Below are 12,861 nucleotides of genomic sequence, written 5' to 3'. Positions count from 1 at the left end.
GGTCTTTAAGCAGTTACATGACTGCTGGCAGCTCAGGAATTATGATTGATGCATTAGTCTGGCATTTAGGACTTCTGCCTCTTTTCTGTAGTTGCCTGGATAAGCAAGGACAGAATACAAGCCATGCTGGTGGAGACAAAATGCTGATCTCCAGCAAGTGTGAGGCCTTGCTGCTCGTGGAAGAGTGTAAGAACTGGTTCTCCAGTACTGGGAGAGTGTTCAGCAGATGATGAGAGAAACAGAAAAAGAAATGTCAACTACTCAGATAAATATCTTACAGAATCACAAGACAAAGCCATAGCAGTACTTTTTTTTTTTTTAAACAAGGTATGGGCTTATTCAATTAAAAAAAAAAAGCATTAATGATGCACTTCCAGATTGCTCAATACAGTTTGCTCACCTAATTCACTCTGCATGGCCTCCTGCTGCAAGCAGGGAAGCAATCAGCAGTTAACCTGCTCTAGTCCCTTCGTAACTGGTCACTAGAGGATGGTGGGGGATGAGACCGGGGTTTTATGGTACATCGGTGGCAGGTCAAGACAGTAAGCTGAAGCAGATGGATAGGAAAGTAGGAAAGAGCCCTTCCTTCAGCAGAAGGAGGCTAGAGAGCCCACTGCCAATTACTGAGTAAGAGAGATTGCTTTCTCTTCCAGCATTAATTTAAACCATCAGGTATTTTATGTTTATCTCAGCAGAGTAAAATCCTATCTCAGACAAGATACCTGCTTTACAGGAAACTGTGTGCATGCTCTCAAAGGCTGAGCTCCTGCTGTCGTACCCTTCCTGCCAAGTGTTCTCAGGACAACCAGATATCCCCGTGTATCAGGAGACAGCACTTCATCCTGCTGCGGAGCAGTTAATCTCCATGGGAAGATCCTAGGCCCCTCGCCATCCCTGCTCAGAGAATAATGACACTCGGTGTTTGCAGCCACCTCTTGTTTTTGTCAATGCCCAGCCCGCCTCATCTAACATTTATAGAGTCTGGATTCTCCTCAGATCTCATTGACTATATGTCAGTCACCACCTGCAACATGCTGTACTGCAAACCCAGCACAGCTCACCGCGGTGACATCCCTCACTTCTCATTCTGCTGGATTGGATTTGGCTACAGGGAGGAGGAGGGGGAGCACAACAATCCTGGCCTCGATGTGTATATTCATCTCCTTAGGGGCAAGTGCTCTTTGCAGAGGTTTGTGTGTGCGTGCCCTTATCAGTGCTCAGATCTGGGTGGATGCATGTGTTAGGATAAATGCCTTAGCATGTCCAGGTCTCTGCAGAGCCTACGTATCCTTGCGTGCCTCTTTGGAGAGGTTTCTGGCTGCACTCATCGTGTGCCTGCCTGAACCGACAGTGGCCCAGGAGATGAGCCAGACAAGGCACGTAACTGAGTCGGCTGCCCTGCCGGCTAACCCCAGGGAAGGAACCTTCCCGTCTGGTGGTGCTTCCCTGCTTCTTTAAAGAGGCTGACCATCTCACAACACATGGAAAAACAGTTAGTCAGGCAGTGCCCCATGAAGACTACCTCAGCAGCCTTCCTGCCGCCTCTGGAAGACACCATTAAATCCCTAGCCAGACTGGCAAGGGAATGATCCTGATAGGCACATGGATCAGGAGCTGAGGTCTGAAAGCCGAGATGCAAAATGGCCCAGTGGGAAAGATGCTAGCCTAGAAATCAGGAAACCTGGGTTCTGGTTTTGGTTTTGTCACAGATCTGATATACGCTTTTGAACAAGCTACAACTCCTCACTCCCCTGGTAACTCCTTCTTGTATATACCACCTAGGCTCAGTAGGTCAGGGACCACTTCTAATTGTATCCAGCACAAAATTTTCAGAACTCAATCGGACACTCTGTTAGCACTGCTGAAAAATAAAACTTACTAACTCCTATCCACACACTGAGGTGACCTTCACAGCTCAGAAGGGGTACAGATTAGCAAACTACAGTGCACAGATCCTGTATCAGCTTTGTGTACCACAGCAGTTTTCACTGCAGAAGCTGAACTTATTTATACAAGAGGTATATAAATATATGACCCAACCAATACACAAGATCTTGTTGCTGAAGAATCAAGGTGGTAGCTTCAGAAAGCGTGTTTGCATGCACCCAGACACAGATTCTCTCCTACACCTTTGCTTTTCACAGTTTGTGACAACAGAGATTATTCTTTGCTGGAAGAATGTGACATTGTTGACATTAAAAAAAAAAAAAAAGGAAGCAGCAACAAAACAGACCTTTGCTGTGCTTGAACAGCACAGGCTTTCTTGATCAGCTGTCTGAGGTGCCTCATCTGTACAAAGCATTTAAACCTGTCTAACATCAAAAAGTAAGGTAAGACAAGTCACTTTGATGCTCCAGAGCACATGCCTAACATGATTATTGCAGAATCTTCCTGGTGATAATAGAATTATGCAAAGGAGGCCTTGACCCATTAATGCTTTTACCTTCCTTAGGATTTCTCTCCCCCTGCTTGCATGAGAAGCAGAACTGCTTGCTCAGAGATAGCAACTAAACAAAAAGGTGGAATAAGCAAAGTGAAAGAGGTCCCTTCATCACCTTGTCATCTCTCCCTGCTCCACCTTACTCCAGTAAGTGACGCGCTCTAGCAGTTGCAGGTAAAGCAACTGAAAATATGAGGTACTGGAAAAGCTCTATGACTAGAAATGGGCATATTGCCCCCCATACACACACAGAGATAGTGTGAATGTACGGGGGAAAAGCATGGCATGTGTCATCACTGGCAGTCCTGCACCTAAGACACCTTGGAGACAAGGAACATTTAAAGAGAGATACTTGCTGCAGATTCCTCAGATTCTTTTTTTTTTTTTTTTCCCCCCATCAGGGAAAAAAGATACTCACACCACTTGTTACACCTTTACTCCATGCAACATAGCTCTGGAGTAACACTGGCATTTCCCATGTTTGGTGCCTTAGAGCTGAACCCGATAGGTCCTGAATTTCAGTCATGAAGGAGTATGCTCATTTACCTCTATTTTCTAGGAAAAGCAGATGATTTCACATAGAAGAATTTGCTGGCAAGACAGTCTGAGTTTCTCATCCACTCAGGAAAGTTCTGAGTAAACCAGTTTTGTTTTTCCTTGCAACTTTCTTAATAGAAGTGCCTTCCCATAGCACAAGACCTGCTTAAAATCAGTACACAGAGGTCCAGGCATGCACGTGTAGATACTTAAAAGCAACAGAACAATAAGAAAGAAAAAAATGATGTTACCTCCTCTGTGCCCTGCTTAGATTGAATTACAGCTGCAAATAAAGAAGGGTTCAGATAACGACAAGATAGAAAGCTTGCTGGATCTCAGTATGAGGTGTCCTTCGCAGTGAAATCTCAGCTCTTCCTAAAACTTGCAATTGGATCAGAGACTGCAAAGCCAGCCCAGGCTCTTCCTTCTACCTTGTCTGTTTAAAACAACGCATGGTAGGGAACGGACTGAGACACTGTTATTGAAGCCTCAATCTGCCAGAGGGTAAGTAGAATCCAGTGCACAAATCCTTATCTAAGTTTGTATATACAGGGCGATTTTAGGCCAAAAAACTCCTACCAGGAGATCAGCTGACTGTCTTGGCTCAAGTTCAGGTCTGCAAAGGGCTGGCAATGGGAAAGCATGCTTCCTATGGTATTTTGTTTGCTCTAAGCACGGTTCACTGATTCCTACTTGCAATCTGCCCTGAACTGAAAATGGATGATTATTTTGTTCCAGGAAGATGATTCCAACACATTAAGGCTCAGACCTGAATCCAAACCCCAAACTTCCCCAAGAGCAGATATGTTTCCATCTGGAGTTTTGGTCCAAACTTTTTTTCTTGCTTCTTACTCATGTTGTTTGAGTGGAGTTCCTAAATGTCTCATCCTCAATCAGTACCTATTTATGCTAGGCTAAACAAATCACAAGAGACAGTCCTTTCCCTGAAGCTCTTAATTACCTAAATTAACAAGTATGTTATTATTTTCCCTGCATGCAGTAGGCAACAATAGTATATAGAGAGTTAAATAACTGACCCAAGGTTATACAGCCAGTTTGTTGCAGATTGGGTACTAAGTGTCAAGCCAACTGGCTTTAAGTTCAGTGCTTTATTTTACTCTTCAAGAGGAAAAAGGCAAGCCCAGATCTGACCATTCCCTTGGGTGGGAAAGCTTCTGGAGTACTGATTTGCAACAAAGGCTTATTTTCCCCTTTTTCCTGTCTAAAATAGAAAAAGGACCAAGACCTTATTCTTGAGCTTCAGGGATCTGTTAATTGGCTCCCTAGTAAAATTACAGAGACTCAGCTGCCTGATAATGATTGTAAATGACAGAGACTATCAGGTTTACCTTGTGATGTCCCTGGGGAGCTTGCAGTTAGTTTAGTCTGAACTCTGCGTCAGCTGTTTGGGTTCCTTTCTTCTCGGCATGTGGTATCTGGACTCAAGCTGCAGTCTTTCAAACCTAATTAGTGTTAGGGGAAAGAGAGAGAGAGAGAGAGAGAGGAAAAAAAAAAATTCTCCTGCTTCCCCTCAACTGACTTTATAACATAAGGGCGGGACCTGATTTATGACATAAGTTAATGGGGGATTTTGTGCTTTTTTGGTACGTTTCTTTTAATGTATATCAATCCAACGTCTTCAGTTCTGCATGCAAGAAAAGTGCATTTTAGAGTGCTGGAGTCTTTGAACTGGAAAGTTCAGCAGGGAATCTCTAAACTCGATGGAGTCATTGTGTTTGTATACAGCTAGGTCTGTTCTGTGCAGTGCTCAGCAGAAATTCAAGTTTTTGCCCTTTTCCTTGCAGAGAGAGCATTTTACTCTCTGATAGGTATTGTTGTTAGAGCATAACAATACTGTTCTCAATACTAATCTCAAGCTGTTTAGCCACATTCAAATTGCCCACTGTCCACCTAAGAAATAAGAACACGGAAAATTTATTGTGGGATCTTAATAACTTGTACAATTCTTTATTTGCAGGGCATTTCACAAACTCATAATTCTGGCATGGAGGCGTCTGTACTACCTGTTTTCTTGCTTCATAACCGACTCTCCATTTCCCCTCTCTGGCCATCAGTTGTTGCAATGTTGAATGGAACAAGACAGAAAAGTAGATCTGTAGGCAACATCTTCAAATCACTGGCAGGCCGAGCAATGACAAACCTGAAAAAGCACTGGTATGTGAGATTCAGGCTGCTTTGTGAGGTCTTTGTAGTAAGCACCCGGGACAGGAAGAAAGCTGCAGGGTTTTTTTTTTTTTTTTTTTGCAATGACTGATTGCATCTGCAGAATTCTTTAGAATGATGAGACAATGTGCAGTGTTTAACTTTACCTATCTTTTAACCTAGGAATGGCAAATATATATATATTTTTAAATGAAGCTAATTAGTCTCTGGAACAGCTGCCGAAAGATGTGATAATTTTTTGATTGCTGAAAATCTTTAAATCAAAGTAAATGTCTCTCTAGGAGATCTGAAGCTCAAGCGACCACCAAAACCTTGAAACTGAAAGAATCAGTGAGTAGAACAGGTTAGATGAATCACAGAATCATAGAATGGTTTGGGTTGGAAGGGACCTTAAAGATCATCTAATTCCAACCCTCTGCCGTGGCCAGGCACACCTTTGAGATTGCTCAAAGTACCATCCAACCTGGCCTTAAACAATTCCAGGGATGGAGCAGCCACAACTTCTCTGGGCAACCTCTTCCAGTGTCTCACCATCCCCAGAGTAAAGAATTTCTTCCTAATATCTAATCTAAATCTACCCTTTTGTATCTTAAAACTATTACTCCTTGTCCTATCACTATACTCCCTGTCAAAGAGTCCCTCCCCAACTTTCCTGCAGCCCCTTTTAGGTACTGAAGGCCACTATAAGGTCTCCCTGGAGCCTTCTCTTCTCCAGGCTGAACAACCCCATTCCGTCAGCCTGTCTTCATAAAGAAAGTTCTCTCTGCCTGCAAACTCTCTGAAATCCCTGGCCTCCACAGCATTACTAACTCAGTGCTCCAGCAGATCTCTAATGAAGAAAAGATAAATCACATTTTAAATGAACTTAAGGGAATCTCATACAAGTGCCAGTAAGCACTGGGTCTCCAGAAATAATCAGAACACCATGTTCAGACCACACACCAGTTTGCCTCAAATGGCCCTTGTTGTCTACAAGGATGTCTAAATTCAAGACAACAATAAGTACTTCAGCCATGACTAGTCATCTTTTGACTTACAGTACAATTTAAAATGAAGTGTACTTGCCTGTTCTTGTACGGATTGGGCTCTTCCATCAGCCGGTAGAGCCCAAAGCAGAGTATCCCAAACAAGTCTAAAGCTTTGCAGTAAACGTCTCCAAAGGAGTCCTCCCGCTATAAAAGAAGCAAAAATACTCTTACCTCAAAGGAACCAAAGTGGACAATTCAGCCCAGTTCAGCTTAAAAATCTAATATAAAATAAGGCTGATATCTTTGGCCTCCTTAAAATATGGCTTAAGCTACACAGTGAGCTTCAACTGAATGAAACTAAACTTCAGGTAATCACAACCAGCCTATACCCTAAAGTACTAGCAGCAGGGATGAAAGCCGAGTCCGTGCAGCACCTCTCAGTGATACAACTCACCATGACACCCATTAACAACCTCTCAGACAGTGGCAGGAGTGCCAATTTGCATCGGAGTTGGGAGGCATTTTGGACCATGTCATCAGGACTTCTGCTCAGTCTACTGTCCATTTCCAACAGCTGTTCCTCCAGTGCTGGGCTTGTCCCACTTGTCACCAAAGTCTGCAGCAGAGCCAGGATGTGATGGTTGTAGTAGGTCTGGAAGGAAGAAACCATGAAAATTCAAAGAGTAAAGTGTACGCCTTGGTTCCTGAAAGGAAAACAAAATTTTCCAGTGAAAGCCTGGAGAATGTGATCAGACACCTTACAGGGCTGTTTTTTTTTTTTTTTTTTTGTATACTTAAATTAGTCCTTAATTACGTTTAGTTTTCTGACAACATTTATGGATCACCACCTGCTTAACCCATTTCAGTTTCAAAGAGCAGCCAGAAGATCCCTCCTCCACTCTTCTAATAGAAAGTGCTAAATTGTGCCTGAATGAGAAAATTTTTGACAGCAAAAATGGGTGTCAGCTCTGTTAACATTCTTTTCTTGAGAAGGCTTTCCAGTCAAGGGTCAGGAGAGCCAGGAAAGTGGGCAGCAGCTCCGATGTCATCTGAGTAGGAGCACACTGTACAAGGTGAGGCCGAGGAGGGCAATTACCCTGCTCAGCCCTACAGGTGAAGAAGAAAACTGTCCCTGGAGTTGCCACATGCATTACGAAAACCTCTCTCTGTGCCCTTATCTCAGTATTTTTTTGAAAGAAAACAAAAACAAAAACACACAAAACATACCATGGTCAAAATTCAGATTTGAAGCCAAAAAAGGGACAGCATCCCCCACACACAGACTTTTTTTTTTTTTTTTTTTTTATCTGCACAGGGTTCAGATATACCAAATAACTTATTTCCCACCCTTTCTCAAAAAGCTCTTTTCCTATGTAGAGCCACTTTGTGGCATCTGTCACGTGCATTCACCTGAGCAAAGAAACTAAACAAGCTGCAGAGAAGGAACGGTGTTACTAAATCCAAGCTAAACTCAAATCCGCTTAAGAACATCTGACCGTATTGTCGGGCAAAAGGCTATAATGCTGTTAGAGTAATTCTCAGCCTTTTAAAGTAAGGAGCCATAGTCCAGAGTTATCCAGGAGTGATACAGCTTCAGGGGAATCTGCACTTTACATATTTAACAGAAGCGTGCTGAGCTCTTTAACATATCATTGCTGTACTTTTTGACATCAAAAGGATTGCATTTCCATACTTGGATGAATTAATAGGATTTGCATGTCACCCTCATTCTGTACTTTCTAGGCTGAGTTACGCTGCAGGAGTTTGAAAGGCAAGGAAAAACTACAGAGGTGCACGCGTCGGTGCGCGCGCACTCAGGAAGCGGCACACTGCATTCAGTGGGTCTCGAAGCTGACTTTTAGGAAGCAACATTTCTGAAACGTGCCCAAGAGATGTTACCTCCTTTGCCAGTTGTTTGGTTACAGCTTGAGATAAGCACATTGCCTAAGAATGCCCTTGCACACAAAGGCAGAAACCTTCTCCCTTCGCCAAGCAGCTGCTTGGTCCCCTTCAGTCCCTACTTAGCTACTAGAAGCTACTTAGCTTCTAGAACTGGTCCTGTACAGCTTAGGAACCCACAGTTGGGTCAGGACGGGAATTCAGGGTTCAGAGTACCTGAGCCATACTGGCCATGCTCATTGAATTGTTTTCTGCCTACAGCCATTCCAAGAGTCAGGTTGAAACAAATGCCAGTTCTGCTTCAGGCGTCCAAGGGGTAACATTTCACTTCACAGACCACGTTGTGCCATGCAGATTCTTCTGCCACTCGCCTTTCAAGCTAAAAAAAAAATCCAGCACTCCTGCTCTGAGTGTCTCACACACAGATATTTACAAAAGATATTTAGTGACAGAAAAAGGAGGTGACAGTGGACTGCTGAAGGTTTTTTTCTTCCTCTTTTTTTCTCACATTCATGCATATTTTCCCTCATACTGTAATTGCTAAACAATAGCTTATTTCTCTCCTTCTTCCCTGTATTTACAGACTTGACTGAATCTGACTTAAGGTGCCCCTCTACTCTAAAGCAGAGCTGAGTGCTGATCATTCCTGGACAGACTTGGAATCTATGCCTGAGTGAAATTTTATCCTTTAAGACAGGTCATGCTATGTCTCGAGTTACTTTTACACTTGACACTAGCAGTCATTAATTACCATCTGGCTGATTGACATATCAGTGAGTAGCAGCAATATAATACTTTCCCTAACACCTTCTCAGAAAAGCATAACTGGACTTGACACACTTATTTTGGACTGCTTATCCCTTTGAGAGATTTGTTTTGTATTTATTCAATTTCTGCAAAACTGCCACCCAAGCACTATCCCCTTGGACATGAGCTGAGAGCAAGGCATGTGGAACTTGACTGCAGCACGGGGAGAATCAGGGTAAAGAGGAAGAAAGGAGCTTTCAGAAAAAAAGAGAAGTCAGTTTTAGAAATGCCAGCTTATGAACTGAACTGCTGTTTGCTGCCAAAATCCTGGCTTAACTACACCTAAGTGTCACCCACAGATGTGTCACCACAAACAATATCACTCAGGTTTGACAGCAACTTAAGATGATTATGTCACCACGGTGGGATCACCACCTTCCCTCCGTTCTTGTGTTTTTGGTGCAATGTACCTAATCCTCATGGTGCAAATGTTTTTAAAAGGACACTGCCAGGAACTTACAGAGAATCAAAACAAGCACTTCTTTTAAAATCTGATCTGATCTTGTGGATCGGTGGCAGTCCACATATGTGTAATTTGTTTTATACCTTTTCAGAAAACAGCCACTGAGAGATTCCCATTGAGTTCAACAGAATTTCCATCCGAACTTAAGTGTGCATTTCTGCCTAGGTCCCAGATGGACAGATGAGAAGAATTAAATGTTCTGTTTATGCCCATGCTGCTACAATTAAAGTCATGGTAGTGAAAGCTGCCTATTCTCTGGCTCACCAAAGCACCTCCAGCCAGGCTTGTAAAAATCCACTCTACATGAACAGGTAAGAATTCAGAGTCCCCATAATCTTTTCAGCCATTAGCATCAATGCTGGAGTCTCCACCGTGAGGCCAGCTTGTGCTGAAAGCAGTTTTGGCTTCAGTGACTGCACGTCCCTTAGAGGGACTGATTGTAACCTCATGTTATCAATCAAAAAGCAAATAAATCAGGCTGGCTCCAAATACCTTTTGTAGCAGGAGGAGGGGGGAAGTTACGAGAAGTTATGAAAATAGTCTAAAAGTTTCTCCAAATAATTTTATGTGTATATCAAACCCAGGGAGAGCTGCTGCTGCTCAGAGCACGCATGGAGAAATGTCTTCTGGAGCTGCCTTTAGTCTATAGAGCCCACTACCCCAAGAAATCAAAGAGGCCCACTGATTAGTCCCATAGCAGGGGGTTGGAACTAGCTGGTCTTTAAAGGTCCCTTCCAGCCCAAGGAAGGGGGTTGGAAGATCCCACGATTAGCAAGTTGCTTGAACAGGAATAGACATGTATAATTCTCAGGGCACAGAGTAACTCATCACCTCACCAGTCTCTGCAAGGTTTCCCCGGCCTTTCTAACACACACAGCCTTGACCATTGTTAAGGCTAGATTAAGTGGGTTTACTCTGGCTGATAATCACTTTGTTAACACTCTGATGCCACTAAACATGACAGTTTGTGATACATCTACTTACCATAGACAAAAGAGAATTCAAGAAGCTATCTGAGAAGATAGCTCCTGCAGGGGCAGCAGTGGTGGAAAGCTGATCTTGCTCTGGAATTGCAGAATTGCCGCTGGGAGCCTGATTAATGAACTGGGCATTTGGTGAAGACTCTATTGGATAAGCAAAGAAGAAACAGAAGACATCTTAGCAACAGAGGGAAGCCATCTAGAATCAGAAAAGTTAGTAAATGTAGCTTGCTGTTCTGTGTCCAGCACTAGCCACAGCATGCTGCATTAGTAAAGGAAAGAGGAACAAACTAGTCAGTGCTGCTGACTGATTATGCAATGGGAGACAAAAGACACAAGCCTAAGACTGATTTTTCAAGCAAGTGTTTTAAGATAGCAGACCAAAATTGATCTACCTGCTTCGAAAAAGAAAGGAATAATCTAATTTCTTCTGCTCGTTTTCCTGAACTAACAGAATTACTATTTCTGTTGGCTTAAATGGGGGTTAGAGAGTTCCTTTCACAGCTGTCCTACTATTACAGGGATCTTCGCTAGTTTGTCAACCTTATTCTTGCTGTCTGAGATAGTCTTGCTGAATTCCCCCTACTCAGAAAGTGATTCCTCTTTAACTTGCTTTCTATTTTCAGAAAATTGCCTAAGTACAGCGTGGCAGAAGGCCCCTGCCGTACTACTCAACGTGCTAGGTATGTCCTGGCACTCCTGCGCTGCCAGTAAGAGTGCTGATGAACGACAGCAGCACAGCTAGAGACAGACAGGAGGACAGAAAGGAATTGAGATCAAGAACCCAAGTCTGACCATTAAAAAATAGAGCAAGTAACTCTGTGTAAGTAATGATTGATTTCTATTAAGTCCCCTTGGGCCAGGAGGCATTTGAGTGTATCATTTTAAAAGATGACTAAAGCTAGCCAGAATCACAGTACTATTAATGCCTCCTGTTGTCGCGCAGTGTCAGTGTCATCCTTCAGCCATGTATTCTCAATACAGATATTTCACCCTCCCTGGCCTTTAGGAGTTGGCCCTGCATCTGGTATTAATCAGTATGACTCCACTGCCTAGCTTGTAGAGTCTGGATATGAAAAGCATGGTCTCAGCCACAATACGGGACCCACTTTATTTCTCCACACTATTTTATTTCTCTTTCACATATTGGCAAAACTCTTATTTCTCTGCAGATGACTTTGCTATTTCTCCCCCATATCTCTGGCCCTTTATGAGAAGGGTTTCTAGAATCCACTGTTTCAGAGGAATGACTATTTACAACATGCCTATAACCTCAATGAACAGCTCACAAATTCAGAAGATACTCAACATATTGAAACGTGCTCAACTTGGTGGATTTGAGCCTGCAGAAACCCACTTCTTATTTTCCTGCGCACCTCACCGTTGGGCAAGGAGAAGCAGCAGTGTGTGCAAGCATGATGACAACACACAACTCTCCTGCTCCTCAAGGAAAAAAAAAAAATAAAAAATACTCCAGCCCCCTTTAAAGGGGTGCAGGCCCTCAGCTAATTCTGTCAACTCTGTCCCTGACTACGTGCCATCAACTCAGCAGATGCTGGAGGACAGCTCTGCGGGACCACGGCACACCTGTGGCACTCAGGGGGACACTGGCACGCTGTCCTGGTCACAAAGAAAGCAACGCAGAGGCAAGCAGGCTCGGCAGGCCTGGCTCTGTTCAGCTTCCTGAATACGTTGCTTCCTGCCCGTCAAGATTAATTGCAAAACTCCTCTCGACTTCAGTGGTGTCAAGATTTCAACCGAAGGCTCGGAGGGTCTTGGCTTCTCCTGCAGTAGGTTTTGAACAGCAACAGCACTAGCAGTGCGTACGGCATTGCTGGTGTTGGTGTGTCAGACACACCAAGTGATAGGGGTGGCTCTTGGTCCGCACCCAGTACGCTACGAGCTGGAAGTGGGCCACGGCCTGGGACGTGCAAAGCCCCTGCAGCTTCAGGCACATGAGGATTATTCCTTGCAGCTAGTTTTCAGAGATAGGTACAAAAGTGAGCATTTGTCTAGATCAAGGTCTACCAGAGGGATTTACAGGAAGCTTATTCACAATCACAAGAAAGCTCCAGCTGTTTTTGTTTAGTTGTTTTGAGCTTCCAGGTTTTAAATTGTTGGGGTTATTTTCCTTCCTAGCCCATCCCTGTAACTCTGAACATATTCCTATGCTGTTGAAGACTACAAATGGAGCAGGCATCCATGTGCTAAGGGACTGGGCTCGATTCATTATTTTGTCAAAGATCTGACATGACTAAAATCCAAGTTATGTCAACAGATTGCAGATGTTTTCCCCTCCACTGACACACCACATCCTGGAGGGAAATCACACTGGTGCAATGCCTGTCTGAAGACGTTAGCTTGACTGCACAATATCTTCTCAGAGGAGCTGGGCCTCAGTAGCCAGCTCAAAACATTTCTGAGACTTTTGGACGCAACACAAATAAAAGTTTAAACCACAGTGCAAGAGAATATCCAAATATCACGCTGAGAAATTCAGCAGTTCTGAAGTGACTCTGGAGAAGGCATCATTATCTTATCATTATTTTTTGCTGTTTGTTTTGCACTAGTTCTTCAGAGTTT

At 43.5% G+C, this 12,861-nt stretch overlaps 1 protein-coding gene and 1 long non-coding RNA gene across 8 annotated transcripts in view; both read right to left on the bottom strand.

The window, feature by feature from the left end:
• LOC121060344 overlaps window positions 1-4,488 on the bottom strand; it is a 139,305-nt gene extending 134,817 nt beyond the window's left edge. For 2 of the 3 annotated variants that reach the window (XR_005814796.1, XR_005814795.1), the window contains exon 1: window positions 4,327-4,488. This is a non-coding gene — a long non-coding RNA (uncharacterized LOC121060344). Of the gene's footprint in view, window positions 1-3,228; window positions 3,484-4,326 lie in introns of those variants that run through there. The other variant, XR_005814797.1, reaches the window with a different exon arrangement.
• Window positions 4,489-4,919: 431 nt separating this feature from the next.
• The window catches only part of KCNU1 (potassium calcium-activated channel subfamily U member 1), a 60,358-nt gene continuing 52,416 nt past the window's right edge, over window positions 4,920-12,861 (bottom strand). For all 5 annotated transcript variants that reach the window (XM_040538047.1, XM_040538049.1, XM_040538048.1 and 2 more), the window contains 4 exons: window positions 10,283-10,422; window positions 6,584-6,781; window positions 6,227-6,333; window positions 4,920-5,138 (listed from right to left, as the gene is read on the bottom strand). In XM_040538047.1, coding sequence (XP_040393981.1) covers window positions 5,015-5,138; window positions 6,227-6,333; window positions 6,584-6,781; window positions 10,283-10,422 — 569 coding nt within the window. In that variant the 3' untranslated portion in view covers window positions 4,920-5,014. The remainder of the gene's footprint in view (window positions 5,139-6,226; window positions 6,334-6,583; window positions 6,782-10,282; window positions 10,423-12,861) is intronic.

Source organism: Cygnus olor, chromosome 27, assembly GCF_009769625.2.
Source record: "Cygnus olor isolate bCygOlo1 chromosome 27, bCygOlo1.pri.v2, whole genome shotgun sequence".
Classification (NCBI taxonomy): Eukaryota; Metazoa; Chordata; class Aves; order Anseriformes; family Anatidae; genus Cygnus; species Cygnus olor.
Note: the sequence above shows the minus strand (reverse complement) of the source record. Positions and strands in the feature narration are given on the sequence as shown.